This window comes from Notolepis coatsorum (genome assembly GCF_963971535.1).
Source record: "Notolepis coatsorum genome assembly, chromosome: 7".
In the NCBI taxonomy this organism is placed as follows: domain Eukaryota; kingdom Metazoa; phylum Chordata; class Actinopteri; order Aulopiformes; family Paralepididae; genus Notolepis; species Notolepis coatsorum.
Genome location: NC_140171.1, coordinates 43,253,037 through 43,272,696, shown reverse-complemented (window position 1 = coordinate 43,272,696; position 19,660 = coordinate 43,253,037). Strand labels below are relative to the sequence as shown.

The 19,660-nt window shown below is 43.8% G+C and overlaps 1 protein-coding gene across 1 annotated transcript; it reads left to right on the top strand.

The window, feature by feature from the left end:
• Positions 1 to 1,745: 1,745 nt before the first annotated feature.
• Positions 1,746 to 17,327, top strand: chic2 (cysteine-rich hydrophobic domain 2). The gene is made up of 6 exons (XM_084319152.1): positions 1,746 to 2,055; positions 2,553 to 2,607; positions 3,393 to 3,548; positions 10,437 to 10,493; positions 14,594 to 14,653; positions 14,764 to 17,327. The coding sequence occupies exons 1-6, from the start codon at positions 1,925 to 1,927 to the stop codon at positions 14,812 to 14,814; spliced, it is 510 nt and encodes a 169-aa protein (XP_084175278.1). The 5' UTR covers positions 1,746 to 1,924; the 3' UTR covers positions 14,815 to 17,327.
• The last annotated feature ends 2,333 nt before the right edge of the window (positions 17,328 to 19,660 follow it).

Sequence of the window (19,660 nt, the reverse complement as noted above, 5' to 3'; positions counted from 1 at the left end):
GCACTACTAGACTTGCTGGAGCATTTGTTGATATCGGGAGCTATCAGTAGCTAGCCGGCTAGATAACGGACAATGCCTTGTATTAAACTAAAAGTGAATAGTTGACTGGGTCATTTTGTAACGGTAGCTAACGTTAGACTCTAGCCTCTCTGTTTACATGGGGTTGGGAGGGGCTGGAGGAGGGAGGAGCAGCGCGTTGCATGTCTGTGTGCTTGACAGCGAGTGAGAACTCCGCTAAGAATTGGATCATGTTATTCGATCGGTTTTCACATGACTGTTTCGTTGCCCGCCACATGGCGGACAGACCTCTCAGTCCCACCCGCCAAACGTAAAATCTGCTCGCCAATGGCGCTTTGCGGGCTTTAATTTCGCTCCCTGTGTCTATGTGTATGTCATGTATGTCATATATGTTATGATGAATTGAAAATGGGGGACCCTGATGTAAACAAGACGAAAGTCTTTCTCTGGTCTGCATCCCCTTAACACTTTCTATGCCACTCACAAGTTTTCTCGGAATTATTAATATCTCGTTGAAAGCCACTCACGAGATTTCTCCGAAATTTTTTTCTTTTCTTTTTTTAGCGATCTGAAATCATATTGCATCACGCGAGCCTACCCTAGTCTACCCGAGCGCCGCCGGCGATCAGATGTGGAAAAAAGCGCCCCCTATCGTCTCCCAGATGACATAAGGGATTTTGGAATGGACTCAATGAAAATGTATGGAGGAAAAAATCCTGTACTCCACATTTTCCAGTCCACTGATGCAGCCGGGGTTATCAGAGTTCATTCTGGATCCTCTGAGCCCTGCGGAATCATGTGTACTACTGTATCACGTTGGATCTATACACTTATCGATTTTTTCGAATGGTGATCAGGAATTGGAATATACCAGTTGGATACCATCTGATGTCAGGTAAGGAATCTATGTTATCAGTGTTAGGATAATCAGACTCATTTTGATGAAGATATAAGCTGTTTTGTGAAATGGGCTCTATCGGTTTCACTGTAAAAATCCAAGATGAAATGAACACAGCGATTATCCGTGCGCGGCTCGAATGTGCGTGCGTGCACGTATAATATTGATCATCTAGCGTTTATTTGAAAACGATTCATAAATAGGCCGACAAATATCAACGTTCTGGAATATTCCAGTAAAAGACGATTATCATAGAATGATCCAGAATGGACTGTTTTTTACCTCAAAACGGGTGCTTTTCAAAATGCTCTCAAACGGAAATGAAGCGATAAAAAACCAATCTGCCTTGACAGCACTGACTGGAAAAGGATTCTTTGATAAGCGACGGGCAGATTAGACACATTTAAAACATAGATTAGGCGATATTAAGCGTAACATTGGCGCCGCTGGTGGCATTCAAGAGCTAACTCTGGCGCCACCTCGTGGCACTGAAAGTGTTAACAATTGTATGTATTGAGCTGTACTGTACTGTACCCATTCTGCAATCTGTTAATAACGTTTTCAATCAATCAATCAATATGTACCCATTCTGCAATCTGTTAATAAAGTTTTCAATCAATCAATCAATCAATCAATCAATCAATCAATCTGCTTCTATAGAAAGTAGGTTCGTGGCTTGCCCAGTGAGAGGATTCCCCGGCGTTGCAGCTGGACCCCATTGACTAGAGAGTGGCTCACGCTCTACTAGACTGGAGTTGATGACGCAAGCACGTCGGTCCCCCTTCCGGTGTCGTCTGGGTACTGCGGCGGATGTTGATGTTTTGTTTTGGAGCCTGAAACTTACCGATCGAACGATGTGAACTGTCGTCGCTGCTGGACGGAGATTTTGTGGTTGTTGTCGTTCCCGTTTCTTTTTTGTAATCGTTTCTCGGGTAAGGATTCACTGTAAAAGGCGGCACCGTGTCTCTCCCGGCGCCTCTCCCGGGAAGCGCGAGGCCGAGTCGTGCGATGATGGAGGACTTTGACGAGATCTACGAGGAGGAGGAGGAGGAGGAGGACGAGGACAGGGCCGCGGAGGAGCAGCTGCTAAAGTACGCTCCGGACCCGGTGGTGGTGCGAGGGTCCGGCCACGTCACCGTGTAAGCAACCGACGGGGTTTACGAGGATTGAAAAACGATTTAAAACTAACAGTGAAATGATAACAAAGTGATTACCTTGCTGTGGGATAGCGGCTTGTAAACTAGCCAAGCTAACGATCACCTACCTCCTGGTGAGGGGCAGCTATCCAGCTAACAACCTCGAATGTGGTTAAGTGGCTAGCTTGCATTAATGTTCGTTTCTCAAGGCCTTGGCCAATTTAGTCGTGTGTGTAAAGTAACATTGTTGTGTGAAATAAAGTACCGATGTGTTCATGTCAAACCAAGACAGTTGGCTGACTGTATGTCGTCCTCCATAACGTGATCCGGTCACCTAGCTAACGCTAGCTACTAACTTTATGTTGTAAGCTAACTAACGCTGTATAGCACCGCTGTGAGCCATGGTACTGGCTGCTGGCTCATTTAGTTATTTATCTTCGAGGTTAACTAACTGTAACGTTTTTATCATTGAAATATAATCATTGTCTCCCTGCTCACAGGTTTGGACTCAGTAACAAATTTGAGTCCGAGTTTCCCTCAGCACTTACAGGGAAGGTAAGTGTCCAATATGTACCTACCTATCTGAACACCGGTCCATAGGCGTTGTTGCATTATCTTCTAGCTCAGACCAATAGGACTGTCTTTGACTAAAACAAGTATTGGTGAACTTTGTCCAACTAATTGGTTAGTTGATTTAATTGATGCATCTTTGTATTTCCTACATCTTGTCATGCAAAGGCAGGGTCCTCTTTAATTTTAGTGCTCATGTGATGACAGCATATATATATGAGACTAATTGTCTAACAAAATGTGTGACAAATTAAGACATTAATTGATGATGAGGTTGGCACTGGCAGCCTTACAGGCCATCTTGAAACCTGACCCCGATTGACACTTTTTGGGGTGGGGGCTGTAGCAAAACATTCATACTGGACCTTCTCAGTCGAGTGTTGCATTGATATTAGATGATCGCTGACGGGAACCTGCAAGGCGGGCTCGTCTGTCCTCTCAAAGATTTTGGGTTGCAGTATCGGATGCGATTATTCATGCAGCCCTGTTGATTAATATCAATGACGCTGAGATCTATTTTTTAGTGTGACTTGATTATGTTAACAATATAAGGAATACAGAAATGGACGTAAAATAATACATTCAAACCAACTAGACTTTTGTGTCTGTCATTTTGTATATGCGAGCATTTTGATTGCACCATTATCCACGACAACCGTTCACACTGGGGGCCACTCGTGCTTGAAATGTATACACACTCGTTATTGTAAGGCGCTTTGGAAAGAAAGCGACCACCAAAATGGCTTATGTTATTTCAACCACATCTTTAGGTGGCACCAGAGGAGTTCAAGGCCAGTATCAACCGCGTGAATGGTTGCCTGAAGAAGACGCTACCGGTGAATGTGCGCTGGCTCCTGTGTGGCTGCCTCTGCTGCTGCTGCACACTGGGCTTCAGCCTCTGGCCAGTCATCTGCCTCAGCAAAAGGGTCAGACACACACACGTGCATATATGTGCCCCAATGCTTGAACATAACCACCATGATATTCATGTGCCTTTGGGGTTATCTCATAGAAAAACCAAATAAACAAACAGTGTAGGGAAATAGTTAAAGGACCATACTGGTCTAATTTTTACTTTTACTATTGTAATTTTGTGTTCATAAGTGTATACCCTGTGTGTTTTAGCAGGTCTTACTAGGCATGGGCAATTCACCCTTTTGAAAACCACTGACTAGTATACATTATCACTGCTACAAGCCACTCGGATCCATGAACGGCACTTGATGTGTTAATAGCAACTGAAAGTGAAAGTTGGACGTGCTGATTTGAATGGCTTGTACTGTAGCAGAGCGTACAGTAACGTAGCGTGTCGTTAATCAAATAAACCACTCGGTGGTTGTCACTAGGGATGTCCCAGACTAAGGATTTGGATAGTCGACTATGATTGGCCAAAATGTGCCGTTAGTCGACTAAAAAAAGAAAAAAAAGTATATATTTTTTTTAAATCATTCCATTTGGGCTGTGAGGGTGCTTAATGTCTGAAGGAGTCGACTGAAGGCTTCTTGTCCTCTGCAAAAGCATGCAATTGGTCCACTGATGGATACATCTTGATATTTGTCTAGTCTAGTGTGTTCATTAGATGGGTGAAATCCTCTTTCAGTGCCTCTGTGCCTGTTCAGTTAGCCTCTGGTATGCGTGCCATTAGCCACGCTTCTAGGCCTCTTTTCTTTTGGAAAGAATGATACAAAAATTATATATATATTTTTTTTTATTCGACTAAGAGGTTGGCAGTCGACTACGGCTCCTTTCGACCGATTAGTCGACTAATCAGGGTCAGCCCTAGTTGTCACAAGGGTGAATTACCCACATGCCTAGCGACTTTCAAACAACTTTAAAAGTCTTGTAGTGTATTTCTCAACCCTTTTTCAACATCAATAGCAGTATGCATGTTTAGTAAGGTAAGCTGAGATCTGCTAAAACACCATATAAAACACCATATGAATAAAAAAAACGAAGAAGGTTTCTACATGTGCTTTCACCTTTTTAAGGGGACCAAAAGTATTTGGACAAATTAACAATCATAGATCAAATTGTAATTTTTAATACTTGGTTGAAAATCCTTTCCAGTCAATGACTGCAGACTGCAGTATGGAACCCAGAGACATCACTAGACACTGGGTTTCATGCAGGCCTTTACTGCAACTGTCTTCAGTTCCTGCTTGTTCTTGTGGCATTTCCCCTTCAGTTTTGTCTTCAGCAAGTGAAATCCGTGACCAACATTCCACTTATTTGCCTTAAAAAACTCGGTATGTTTCGGGTCATTTTCCATCTGCACTGTGAAGCACCGCCCAATGACTTCTGAAGCATTTGACTGAATATGAGCAGATAATATTGCCAGAAACACTTCATCCTACTGCTTTTGTCAGCAGTCCCATCATCAATAAATACAAGGGAACCAGTTCCATTAGCAGCCATACATGCTCACACCATAACACTACCACCACCATGCTTTACTGATATGAGGTGATATGCTTTGGATCATGAGTAGTTACTTTCCTCTCCATACTCTTCTCTTCCCATCATTCTGGTACAAGTTGATCTTTATCTCATCTGTTCATAGGATGTTCTTCCAGAACTGTATGTTTTTTTTCATGTTTTCTGGGAAACTCTAATCTGGTCTTCCTGTTTTTAAGGCTCTCCAATGGTTTACTTTATTGAAGTCTTCTCATGATTGTAGTGGCCGACTGTCACTCCCCGAATGTGCTGACAGGAGTCACGATGCACCCATAATTAGTTCTCTACTCAGTAACAAAATTTGTGATGTAAATATAGAAGAATGTCCCAAGTTGCGGCTGGTACGGTTTACAGGGTTTTATTGTCCAAAGGTGAATGATAGTGAATAAATGGTTCAATTAGAGCAGTTGTCAGTTGCTCTGTCTATCAGTTCCAAACAGTGAAACAGGTAGGAAAACTAATCTCCATAACGGGTGCATGGATTACAGTAATCGGCTAGGTTACTTTACTTATAGAGGAGGTGCTATAATGGAGGTGGTGTGCCCCCTAGTGTTCAAACATAAAACAACCTCTAGTCTAAACAATGTAAGTTCTAATATTCTAACAATATAAATCCACCAAGTTGGTTTCTGCTTCTACATACCGCCCCTTAATTGTGCATTAAAACACAATTACAAAAATAAAATATATATATATATATATATATATATATATATCAAAGAAGCTACAGACATAACCAATTTCAAATCATAGTTCTAAACACAAATAAGCTTGACTGGGTCCTGGTTTCCACTTGTTGTCCCTGTGCATGGGAAGAACAAATAGTTAGTGATTCAAATAACAGTCAAGGTATTTCAATAACATTCAAAGTATTTCAAAGCATTAGGCTGTTGGTCAGGCTTTGGTCCAAGAACTGGTTCCATTATTATGGGTACTGTTCTAAAAATATAAACAAACTAAATCTATTCGAGCCAAAGAAATAATGCCTTCCTTTTTTTTTTAATTATACAACATGCCTTATTCTGAGGCAGGAACCAGTAAGCATAGCCCACTGATCGGTCGTTCCAACGTGCTAGTTCTTTATCAGGGTCAACAGGACTGTCCGCGGTAAGTCGATCAGGAAGTCTCAGCCGGCTTTCCCAGGTTTCCCTGCTCCGTCTTCTCTTATAATTTTTTCTCTTGGAAACTGGCATGATTGCAAGTGTTTGGCCATCACCGGCCCTGGTAACACCATGGGCTTCCAGAGAAACCATTCCACTGCCGGTTGACATACCCGTTTCAACCGTCTTTTATATGCCTACCTCCTGGAGAGTGTTCTTGATCTGGCCAACTGTTGTGAAGGGATTTTTTTTTTTACCAGGGAAATAATTATTCTGTCATCCATCACATTTGTTTTCCGGGGTCTTCTGGGTGTTGCTAAGCTCACCAGGGTGTTCATTCTTTTTAAGAATGTACCAAACGGTTTATTTGGCCACACCTAGGGGCTAGATCCACAAAGAATGGATTGCACGGAGCAAGTTGCACCCTTACTTAAAATTCATTATGAATTGAAAATGGGGGACCCTGATGTAAACAAGACAAAAGTCTTTCTCTGGTCTGCATCCCCTTAACCCCTTTCAGTGCCACGGACGACATATCTCGTTTGATCAGCCCCCCCGTTGAGTGCCCACGACGACAAATATCGTTTTAGCGATCTGAAATCATATTTCATCAACTGAGTCTCCCGTTGGTACACCAGCCCCTACAGGAGCTCAGAATGGAAAAAAGCGCCCCCTATCGTCTATCCCTGTGTAACTGCAGGTCAGTCGCTTAGACTGACCTGGGATCTGTAGAGGCGGAGCCAGCTGGCTCAATGTGCTGGCAAGAAGTCTGATCAACATGGATGTCATCGCGGGACGGGAATCAGCCTGGAATATATATTCACAGCAGCCAATAATCAATCAATAAGCGTGATCGATATTTGGAATGGCGATCAGGAATTGGAATAATCTTTTTGGAGAACATCTGATCTGAGGTAAGGAATCTATTTTACCAGTCTTGGGATAATCAGAGTTGTATTCGCTGAGATCTCAGCATTTGCCCTATGTGTGATGTGTCTGTGTGTGCGATCGCTGATGAGGAAATAAGAGAATCGATTTTTCAGCTTGCGTCTATAGCGTGCATACGTACACATATACTATCGATAATCTAGCGTTTATTTGAAAACGATTCATAAATAGGCCGAAAAATGACAGTTTTTGTGTATTCTAGAATATTCCAGTAAATGTCTTTTATCATGGAATCTTTATATTTTTCTTGAAAACAAGGGCTTTTCAAAATGCTATAAAACGAAAATGAACCGATAAAAAAACAATCCGCTTCGACAATGTTGACTGCAAACGAGTCATTGATAAAGCGACGGGCAGATTAGACACATAGCCATAATTTAAAACATAGATTAGGCGTTTTTAACGCTAACATTGAAGTGGATGGTGGCATTCAACAGGTAAATCAAGGTTAAGCAAGGGCTCTGAAAGTGTTAACAATTGTGTGTATTGAGCCGTACTGTATTGTACCCATTCTGCAATCTGTTAATAAAATTTGCATTCAATCAATCACCGTGCAGATTGATTGATTTGAATCAAAATTGTATTAACAGATTGCAGAATGGGTACAATACAGTACGGCTCAATACACACAATTGTTAACACATTGGGCGCCGGGGGTTGTGCCCATCATTGTACCCGGTCTGCCACAGTTGAAAGCCTATGGAGATGTTTACCTTCTTTGCAGGGCTATAACTTTTTAAATTGTATTGCTATATTGACATTACTATGGCCCATTCAACATCGATTATCTATCGTTCAGGATGTGGGAACGTTATATTTTTTCATTCATACATTGTTGTGTTAATACCGTCTAGAATATAAGTATGTTTTTCTGCATATGATAGATTATCGATTGGCGTTTCTTTCCTATACACGCTATATAAAAAAATTCAAATGTATATGATCGGTATACATTATGCTTCATCATGCGTGAAGGAAAGGGGGGGGGTCGTTTATAATTCCTTAATCGTCAGTAACGGCTTTATTTAGTATGGGTTGATATGTTGAGCAGATGGTTTGCAGTGAAATAAATAAACAATCGGGCTATAAATAACGTTATATTCCTCTTACTGTTCGCCGATGAGACTGGAGGAAAAAGATCCCAATTATTTGACGTTGATTTCCTATATCCATTTCCGGTTTGTATGGCTCAATAAACGCTGAAATCATATCGATTATTGCGTTTCGAAAGCGATCCCAATGGACTAGAGTGTTTGTCTGGATCCACGTAACAAGATATGACTGCCGGAGGGATTTCCTCGACGCACGATCGCCACTTCCGGTTTTGGCAAGAGTGTAACTCGCCCGACCATCCACCAGGCGGCGGTATTGAGGCGTTGCAATCTCATACAGGGTGCCGCTGCAGTCCGGAGGGAGGCTGGATGAATTATGAATGTCATGGCGAAAAAATGAAATATTGCTCCCAAAAACGATTTACGCCGTTGTTGGCGTTCAACGCATGGCGGGCAATAATGACTTACGCCGTTTTTAGCTACCAATGTGTTAAGGGGATGCAGACCAGAGAGACTTTCGTCTTATTTACATCAGGGTCCCCCATTTTCAATTCATAATGAATTTTAAGTAAGGGTGCAACTTGCTCCGTGCAATCCATTCTTTGTGGATCTAGCCCCTAATGTTTTTGCTATCTCTCTGATGTCAGATTCAGATTCCTTTATTAAGCCATTTGTGTAAAACACATAGGTAATTGTTGCGGCATTACAGTAGTGTATGCATTTTTCTTATTTTTTTTTCACAATAACAACAGGACAAAAACAGTGTAGTGGAGGATTAATCATTTAAATAAATATTAGGGCTGTCAGTTTATCGCGTTAATTAGATTAATTAATTACACAGCAAATTATCGCGTTATGAAAATTAACTCAAAATTAATTACAAAAAAATGTATTTTTTTTTAATAATTTTTTTTGTATCATTCATTCCATAATAATGTAGAATACACATTTACAGACTTTTTTTTAATATGGTCCATTTGCATGTTCTTGGTATCTGATTCTAGGGACATCTATGAATCTCAGGGAATGTATTCCCAGTGTCAGAAATACTGTGGGCTAGATCCACAAAGAATGGATTGCACGGTGCAAGTTGCACCCTTACTTACAATTCATTATGAATTGAAAATGGGGGACCCTGAAGTAAACAAGACGAAAGTCTTTCTCTGGTCTGCATCCCCTTAACAATTGTGTGTATTGAGCCGTACTGTATTGTACCCATTCTGCAATCTGTTAATAACATTTTCATTCAATCAATCAATCTGCGCGGTGATTGATTGAATGAAACTTTTATTTTGAGTCAATTGTAATGAACCAAATGAGAATATCAATACATTTTTTTTTATCTTTGACTGAATAACACCATGCTCAAATTGACCAGACCTGAAAAATCTAAGCAAATTAATAGATGGAAGATTAAACAGAAGGTTTTGTAGATACAGTACTGAATTCTGCCATCTGGACACATGCAATTTGAAATATGATTATAGAATATCAGGCATAAAATGGTTATGCGATTAAAATGCGATTAATTAGATTAATTACAAATCCTGTAATTAATTAGATTTTTTTTTAATCGCCTGACAGCACTAATAAATATATATATATGTGTAAAGTGCAGAGTTCCAGTAAAGACCAGTGCAGTATTTTGCCAGTGTCAATTGGCGGCGCGGGTGCCTGAGTCATTGATCAGCCTGGCGGCTGAGGGGAAAAAGCTCAGTCTATGTCGGGCTTTCACAGCCTTCGGTATCCGCAGCCTTCTCCCATAGGGTAGCAGGCCAGCAGGGTGAAGATGCCGGGGTGGGAGGGGTCGGCCATGATCTTCTTTGTGTTGTCCATGTGTTTGTTTAGATTTGTCAGCCTAATGATGGCTTGCTTCACTGATAGTGACAGCTCTTTGGACCTCATATTGAGAGTTGACAGCAACAATTCCAAATGCAAATAAACACTTGAAATTAACATTTTATCTGCTCCTTATAAATGAAATAATGATGGAATGACACACACCTGGCAATGGAACAGCTGAGCAGCCAATGGTCCAATTACTTTTGGTCCCTTAAAATGGAGGAGGCACATATAGAAACTGTTGCAATTCCTACACCGTTCACCTGATTTGGATGTAATACCCTCAAATTAAAGCTGCACTTAAAGCACATCTTGATTGTTTCATTTCAAATCCATTGTGGTGGTGTACAGAGCAAAAATTGCATTGATGTCCAAATATGTATGGCCCTGACTATTTGTATCACTCTTTACCTTGCAGACAGGGAGATCCATAGAGAAGCTGCTGGAGTGGGAGAACAGCAGACTCTACCACAAGGTGAGTAGGCAAGATAATGGCGCTTTTCCATGACATGGTACCGGCTCTACTCGAATCTACTCACTTTTGGTATCAGTTACTTCATTTTCCACTGTAGGTAGAACCCCAGTCAATGGGGGTGGGTTTTGCAGGGATGTCTGTCACTGATTCGTCTACATTTACATTTAGTCATTTAGCTGATACTAAAAAAGCAACTTATCCAAAGCAACTTACAAGTTCTGTACAACAAACAGTGCAGCTGCTTGTGTAACTACCACTTAATTTGTAAAAAAAATCATTACTCTAGTACCGATTTAGGATGAGGGGAGGGGGAGGCCATTTCTCTTCGTTTGATAACGTTTGATTTTATTTTATTTTATTGATGGATTAAAAACACACAACAAGGATCCAAAGGATAACATGAGAGAGTAAAACCCTTATTTCCGTCATGGTCCCAGGGCTGTTAGGCCACAACAAAAACACGACAATAATACAAAACTCATACATTTAAAACATTATAAGACTAACCTATCGCTAAAATTGTATACCCCACAATAACTAAAAACTGACAATAACACAAAAATCATACATTTAAAACATTAAAAGACTAACCTATCGCTAAAATTGTATACCCCACAATAACTAAAAACTGATTGGAAACCCATTCAAACTATAGGGGTCTATTCCTCTATTCTGTCCATGAGCCACTTCCTGACGCTTCTCTTGAAGCTGTGGAGGCTCAAGCTCTGTTTGATGGGGATAGGCAGCTTGTTCCAATCCTGGGCTCCAGAGAAAGTAAGGGAGCACTGGCCCAGTTTGGATCGGAAAGAAACAGGCTTCAGGTTTGCTATGCTTGCTCTAGTTCTGTGGTTGTGGGATTCGTTGACCGGGGTGAAGTAGTTCTGGAGGTATCTAGGGGACCTTTGGTTTATGATATTGTGCACTACCAATATTGTGCACTATGTTCAGTCTGAGCTGGGTAACTCTGGCCTCCACAGGAAGCCAGTTAAGCTCCTGGAAGTGACTCCTCCCTATGTGGGTGCGAGGGCCAAGACCCATTACCACCCTTACCAGCTTATTTTGGGAAACCTGAAGCTTCTTTTTTATGTTCACTGTCAGGCCCTCAAACCACGACACACTACCATAGTCAAAGTGGCAGAGTACTAGGCTATTTGCTAGTAGCCTGAGGCTATCTCTGCCAAGGAGGTTGGCTTTCCTAGCTAAGTACCTGGTGCGGGCGTTGACTTTGCCCAGTACTTGGGAGGCCATAGCCTCCCCATCTAGGCTCCCGTCTATCATACAGCCTAGATACTTTTTTTTTGCTGTTTTAGGGTTACAGCTCCTAGCTGGATGTTAAACTCCTGTGCTTTCCTGAGCTTGGGCTTGGAGCCTAATAGTACTGCCTCTGTCTTACCTAGGTGAAGAGAAAGCCTGTTGTCCGAAAGCCACCTGTTGACCCCTGCAAGTTCTTCACCTAGCATCTGTTCTGATCCTTGTGTGAGACTAGCAGGGCTGAGTCGTCTGCAAATAAAAACAAGTTACATGAGCATGCTGCTCACATGTCATTTATGTACAGTAAAAAAAGGAGAGGTCCTAGCATGCTTCCTTGTGGGACCCCACATACAATGGGCTTGGCCTCTGACATAGTGCCACTGACCTCAACCCGCTGCACCCTATCAGCAAGGTAGGAAGAGAACCAGTACCTACTGTACTACATGAACGAAAACAAAGCACCCTTGCACTTGACCAGGCCCCGCCCCAGTGACCTCCTATAAGTCACCAGGCGTGGTCATACTCGCCCTTCCTCAGGAAAAGTTTTCCAACAGGAAAAAACCCCCTCAAGGGACCTCAGGGCGCGCTAAGAGCGAGACGCTCAGCCAGTACTATCGTTATATACTCGTACTGGCAATCGCGTCTCGCTCTTCGCCATATCGAGATATGGGGCAGAGCAGACGCGAGGCCCGACAAATGTACCCCCTGAGGACCCGCAAGCCCTACCACCAGGGGGGAGGGGAGTCCCGTCACCCCCCCCTTCCTAGCGAAGAGGGGGCGGCAGTCAACTCCACCCAAGTGCGAAAAAGAGGGAACTAGAACCCCTAAAATGCACAGCACAGGCGGGACCACGTGTGACACATCACCTCGTGGCACACACCCACACATCCCTGCTAACCCACCGAAGGGCGGGACGCAGGGGAAGTCCAGACCTCAGAACCGCCTGGGAGACAGAACCCCCAGTCATGTCCATGAGGTAAAACCTAACGAAGGGACCCGGGGAGGACAGATGTCCTCCACCGAGGCCCCCCCTAACAAGGCGGCAGAGGCCGCCATTCCACGAGTGGAGTGCCAGGGGGGGCCAGCCCAGCCAACGTGTAGCAAAGGGCAATGCCCTCGCACAACCAATGTGACAGGCGCTGTTTCGACAGTGCTTTACCAGCGCGAGAGCCACCGTAACAAACAAAGAGCTGATCGGTGGTCCTGAGTCCGGCTGAGGTAAACCCCCAAAGCCCGGACTGGACACGACAGGTGAAGGCTCGCCTCTAACTCACCAGCGTGAGGAGGCGGATGAAACGCCTGAACCACAATATCCCTGGAGCGAAAAGAGCTCCGGATATTTTTTTTGGCACGAAGACTGGATTAGGCCTCAGAGTCGCACCGCTATTGACACGAATAGACAAGCACTCAGGCCACACCGAGAGAGCACAGAGCTCACCCACGCGCTTAGCGGAGGTGATGGCCAGCAGGAATGCAGTCTTGCAGCTGTTCCAAAGACGCCTGCTCAAGAGGCTCAAACAGGGCCTCGGACAACCGGCCGAGGACCAGTTGGAGGTCCCAACTCGGAGACAGAGAACGTTTCACCGGCTTAAGGCGGCGAGCGCCAAGCAGGAAACGCTTCACAAGAGGGTGGCTGAACAACGTAACGCCCTCAAAACCCCTCATGACAAGAGGATATAGCCACGGCTCATCGTCGAAGCCAAAATAGACTGACGGAAGGAAAAGGACAGCGTCCAGGGGGCAGGACACCAGTTCCCAGCCCCCCACCTTACACCACTCTTGGAAAATACGTCACCTACCCGCGTAACCCGCGATAGTGGAGGGAGCATGTGCGTACCGGATGGTGTCGACCACAGACGGGTCCATCCTCTCCAGACTCACCCTCTCACCAGCCAAACCATCAGAGGCTGGCCCAGCACAGGGAACTAACACAGAGACCCGTGCGCCTGAGAGAGGGCCCGCGACGACCAAGGAACAGGCCACGGCGGGGCTAACAAGCTGGATCAGGACCGGGAACCACACAGCTGTGCCCCGGTCCGACGCGAACAGGACCAAGGTCCTGTGCTCCCGACGTATCCGCACCAACAACTGACCTATCAGATGTATGGGGGAAAAAGAATCCCAGGCGGCCACGGCATCGGTCCCAGACCTGCCCGACTATGTCCGGACGTAATCCCCACTCGTCAGGGTGAGAACCGCCCTGCGACATCACACCTGTACCCACATTCACCCTGCCGGGGATGTGGAGAGCCTTCAGGCTGCGCAGATGGAGAACGCCCATAGCCAGCCGACCGCCGCCCGGTGCAGACGGGGGAGCGTACTCCATGTCTGTCGATATACGACGCTGACGTCGTATTGTCCGTCCTGATCAAAACACCTTTTGAGGACCAGAAGGACCGCCTTCAATACCAACACATTGAACGTAGCGCAGACCGGGCAGCATGGTCTTGCCAGCTGCCCCCTACTGCGTTGGCCCGACGCGTCCCCAATGAGGGAGGCGTCGGTGAAAACTTGACGTGTGACAGCCTACTGCCCATGGGGACCCCCCTGGTGAGGGCCCCAGGCCCTCTGGTTTCACCTCGGCTCGCTTGGAGCCGCGACAGCGATACCAAAAGAAGTACCAGGACTGTATCCACAACCTCTGCCCAATGGAAAACCAAACAAGGCGAGTTGAGTTGAGCCGGTACCAGGTAATGGAAAAGGACCATAATTCTTGTGTGTGTATGCAGGTGTGAGAGAGTGGGAAGGATGTGGGCAGTTTTGTTGATAACTATTTCTTCCTCTCGTGTTGTTCTATCTCCCTCTCTCCCTCTCCCTCTCTCTCCCCCTCCCCTCTCTCTCTCTCACAGTTATGCTTGCATTGGAGATTGAGCAAGAGGAAGTGTGAAACCAACAACATGATGGAATATGTAAGTAACCATGGTTTTGGTGTCAGACGAGCATATCCCACAATTCTGCACCCCCCCCCCCCACACACACACACACACACGCCACTAATCATCCCTCTTTTCACCACCAGGTGATCCTAATAGAGTTCCTACCCAAGATCCCCATTTTCAGACCAGACTAGCCAAACTGCGGCCCAGTGAAGACCTTCCCGTGCTGCCTCTCTTCTGGGCTCCATCACAGATCCACAATGGCCATTATGCCCCTCAAACACACCACCATTTTCTGTTTACAGGGTACCATGTTCCCTCTTCCCCCGACCAACACCCCCCCCACACCCGTTCATTCCTTCCCTACTCTTGTTTACAAGCCCAGCGCACCCACCACGCAGCCCTCGCAGGAGCCGTGACCTTCTGACACCCTTGAGCCATGTTGTCTGGCATCAGCCTGCGGGTCATCAAGGGAGACCCAGCCTTGGCCAGCATGATGGAACTTGGAACTGGAGATTTTGGACTCCTGAAGTGGGTTCTCTGTGTGCTACAACTGGAATTCTGTTCACCCCCCCCCCCCCCCCTCCCTGACCTGAATACAAGGCACAATCTGAACATGAGAAAACTCTTGAAACACTATCTTCACGTCCCTTTCATTACCCCATCTCTACTCGCAAAAGAAAAAAATAGACCCCCAGTGCTGTCGGGAGCAGTTGAATTGGTGCTGTGGATCCGCTCATCGGAACAACGTTCTGTGGTCCTCGTGCTCAGAACATCCAGGAACCTCCATTCAGAACAGCTTTGTAGCAAACTGGCCAGCCTTATAGGAACAGCTTAGGCCAACAGCCGAGGAGGAGAAAAAAACAACGAAATCGTCGCCCCCTCGGCTCTTACTATCGACTCATCCTCCCCCCTGCACCACTTTGACTGTGCGTCACTCGATCCAGAGACAATCACACTGTCTGACTGTACTCTTCATAAGACGTATGGACCTCTATGCTACACCTGAACCTGGAACAATATAGTTTTAACATTACCTGCATCCAGGTGACGGGCCATAGTCTCTGGCTGCCTGGCAACTGCTGCTATGTGGCAGCTGAATATTATGAGCGGAAGAAGAGCTCATATGTGATGCAGATCAGAATCTTTTTTGTTTTGCTTTTTTTAGTATTCTTAGTTTTGTTTACCTGTTCAGTGAAAGGGGGACGTGTGTGTGTGTTTGTTTGAGTTTGAGAGGATGTTAGTTAAAACAGACAAATCAGACGTGGACATACTCTTAAACCTTGTTGCTGAAACTGCTGAAGCAGGGTTTTTGTCTTTGAAATATCACTTTGCCATAACTGATTTTGTTACTTTTGTTCATCGTGTGTGTGTTTGCGTGCATGTTTGTGCAATGTATGTATTCAATAAATGGGTCTGGATTGTTTTTTGCATAACGTATGGTATGGCTGTTATGTTTTGGGCTCTGATGCACTGTGGTCCTGTGTCAACACTAAAGCACACTGTGGCTTTGTCCCTAGCATTCTCACTCTGCCTCCTCTCCTTGTCTGCTGACCTCAGCCTATTATGTGTGTGTGTGTTTGTTCAAGGTTGGATGTGTTCCATTTCAGAAGGGTTCATCTGACTTGCCCTAACGTACTACTCCTCCATTGGTCTGGGATGACTGCGTGTCAGCTCCTCTTTTGTTTTTATCAGGCAATATCTCACTGGTTTTAGCTGCAAGCTCCAGTCGGTCCACAAAAACCTCTCCACTAACGGCCACAGGTTTCGCCCTAGGAGGCTGAAATTGGCCGTGGAGGTCAAGTGTGTGTGTGTGTTCATGCCAATTGATTAAAGGGGAGTGTGGCAATGGGTGTGGTCTGTCGCAAAAAGGTTTCACCTGTTGTGAATTCATGCCTGTTATGAAAGTGCAACGCAATATTACTGTGCCAGTTTCAAATGAATAATTAGGAGAGGAGGCCATTTTTAAATGGGATTCAGCTAATCTCTTTCCCAACTCAATACACAAGTATTTAGAAATGCATCCAGATATACAGTATATTAACTATAAGAATATGAATAAAGCCACTGAGGTTTACGGTGCTCTACTGTGTTGATGGTATGGGTCACACTACGGGGATTATTATAAGTAAAAAACTAAAACTGCAATGTAGCATTAGAAAATCTCACTTTAGGGTATGTTCAGAAATACGAGTGTCAAATGTACTCAACAACGCACATTACTTTAATCTTGAATTATTTGTAGCATGTTTGAATTTGACATGCCCAAAGAGGAAGAAACCTAGCCTTTTAAGGATGTAAAATGGCCCACTCGTAATAATCTTTTTTTCTTACAAAGAAAATACAGTAGTCTCAGAAATGTGATATTTTTTTCTTTCTTCAAACTAATGTGCTCATTGACCTGATGACCTCTGTGTTGCGTATTGGTGCAAACGTCACTGTTCTACCTTTCTGTCTGATCCCCCTATAAATCAAGGTGTAAGGCCATAATATGCAGATAGTTGTGTGTGCGTACTTCTGCGGACATGGACACAAATGTTCTCAGTAGATCACAGTCCATGATTGGACCCTGCCCAGCGAATGAGAGTCGATCCTTTTTATATAATCTGTAGAATATTCTGAATGTATATGTGTGAGAGATGTAATATGTGTGTGTGTATGACCCATGAGCAGGTGTATGTACAGAAATAAACTACCCATAAACAATGCTATGTGTCTGTCTTTCCTTTCTAGTTACTACAATGTGCTTAAGGACAACCTGGCAAGCCAGTTGGATTTACAAGTTTGTGTTGAAATTACCATTGTGCTTGCATAACCAGTTGGTCTGCTAAATTAGTATTGAGCATAATTTGGGTTTGAATGATCTAAATTAAAAGATGTAGCTGAACTTCCCCCTCTCTTTGGAATATCTCTTTCTCCTCTTTAGAGTGGGTTACATCCTTTACAGACACTGCCAATTTATGCTAATCCCATGCAGTAAAATGAGGGGTTGAGTCCGATTTTGACAATGCTTTTTCTGTAGCCTAGTTGTGGGTTATAGACCTGTGAATTGGAACCTAGGTGTTGTTGCTAAACGTAGTTTAGTGACGGTCCGGACTACAACTAGCCTTCTAACTAGTTTTGTTGATTCCGTTGACCATTATATTGTTAATCTATTCCCACTTGTATCACTAGTGTATCACCTACTCACTACTTGAATTGCTTTATAAATCCCTCTAATCATAAATGTTGCAAGCCTATATACACTCAACAATTTTCAGAATTTTGAATAGGCCAGATTCAAAACATTTATTTGCATAAAATAGTAATATACAGTGTTGAGCTGCATCTCAAATGATTCCTCAGGGTACCAATTTTCCAATGGTGTATGTGGCACCTACTGCCGACCTTGAGCTTTGAACCACCCTGAAAGATTCTTAAAATCTACACTCATAAGTGAAATCCACAAATCAGTTGTTGGATGTTGTGCCAGTGGATCAGTATAAAATGGTCAATAATTAAGTAGGCTTCATCTTACATTTTCTTTGACCTGGCAGACATGGAGGATATTGTTGGTAATAGTGGTGGCATCTACAGTTCCACTCTCGACAAAGGCCTCCCCGAGCCCATTACCCATGGAAGCCCAGAACTCTCTCCTATGTAGATCCACTTGCCTACCATCTGAAACATAAAATAGATGAGATCCTAAAGTAGTTTGGACACAAAAAAGAAAAAATATATATAGTGAAATCTAACAAGCATGGAGAGAGTTGGGGAGGGGGTCTTATTAGGCTTACCAACAAATGGATACTAGCTAAATCAAGGGGCTGAAAAACATTCAGAGAGAATAAGGCAGGTCTTACCATATCTAGGCCTGGGTTCTCCAGTGGCCTGATCAGACTGACCCACTGACAGAAGACTCAGCAGCTTGTGAGATCCAACTGGTTTTTCAATGTGTACATAATGTAAATATCTGTAGATGACAGGATCTACTCTGACGGATCTATAGAAGCAGCTGAACAAGAGCAACACAAACTACCCTCATCATGTCTCACTAGATCTTCTTTATCTAAAGGAATAACTGTGTTTCTTATTATACACATGTCTCCTCTGTTGACTGAGCTGCTTTCAAACTAATGTTTCAAACTTCTTAAAAGCTCATCCCACCCTGTAGGACAGGAATCTGGGTTGTTTATATGTGTGTTGTAATCTGTACAAAATAACTACCCTGGAGTAATATTTGGCAGAGAGTGAGAGAGTAACGATTTGAATTATGTGTCATGTGTTTCTATAAGATGAGATAATATATTCCTTTATTGATCCCCTTGGGGGAAATCCAGGCATCATAGCAGGAGGGGGGAGGTACAGGTATGAGTAGGGTAATAGAAAGACAATACATTGATATACATATGTAATAGAAATATGAATATACAATATGAATAAAACAGTTAACTGAGAACAAGGGGCATGCCCCGTCCACATCAACGGGATGGAGTTTGAGCATGTCTCCAGCTTCAATTTCCTGGGAATCCACATCTCTGAGGACCTCTCTTGGAACCTTGACACCTCGTCACTGGTCACCAGTGCCTCTTCTTCTTGAGGAGACTGAGGAAAGTCTCCTGAGATTCTGGTGAACTTTTACCAGTGCACCATAGAAAGCATATTCACCAACTGCATCAGAGTCTGGTTAAGTATTGTTATTGTGCATGTAAGGCCACGCTCTACTATGCTGTATCTGTACTACCATACTGTCTTTATACCTGTATCACTGTATATATTAATATTACAACTCTGTACAGTGTACATGCATCTGATTAACACTACACTCAGTAGTACTCATTTATATATTTTATACCCAGTTTAATCACCTGTACATTGTATATCACTATTGCACTTTACTGTTACATTTGCACTCTGGTTGGATGTCAATCTTCTTTTGTTGTACTTGTAAATGGTAAAAATGGTAAATTGTGCATTTATCCAAAGCGCTTTACAATTTAGTTTCCCACATTTTACCCATTCACTCACACACCGACGGCAGAGACAACCATGCAAGGTGCC

Excerpts from the sequence above, each read along its gene's own strand:
- chic2 (XM_084319152.1), top strand. The coding sequence starts at position 1,925 with ATGATGGAGGACTTTGACGAGATCTACGAGGAGGAGGAGGAGGAGGAG. Across the intron at positions 2,056-2,552 it reads GGGTCCGGCCACGTCACCGT|GTTTGGACTCAGTAACAAAT; the intron begins GTAAGCAACCGA and ends CCCTGCTCACAG. Across the intron at positions 10,494-14,593 it reads ACAGCAGACTCTACCACAAG|TTATGCTTGCATTGGAGATT; the intron begins GTGAGTAGGCAA and ends TCTCTCTCACAG.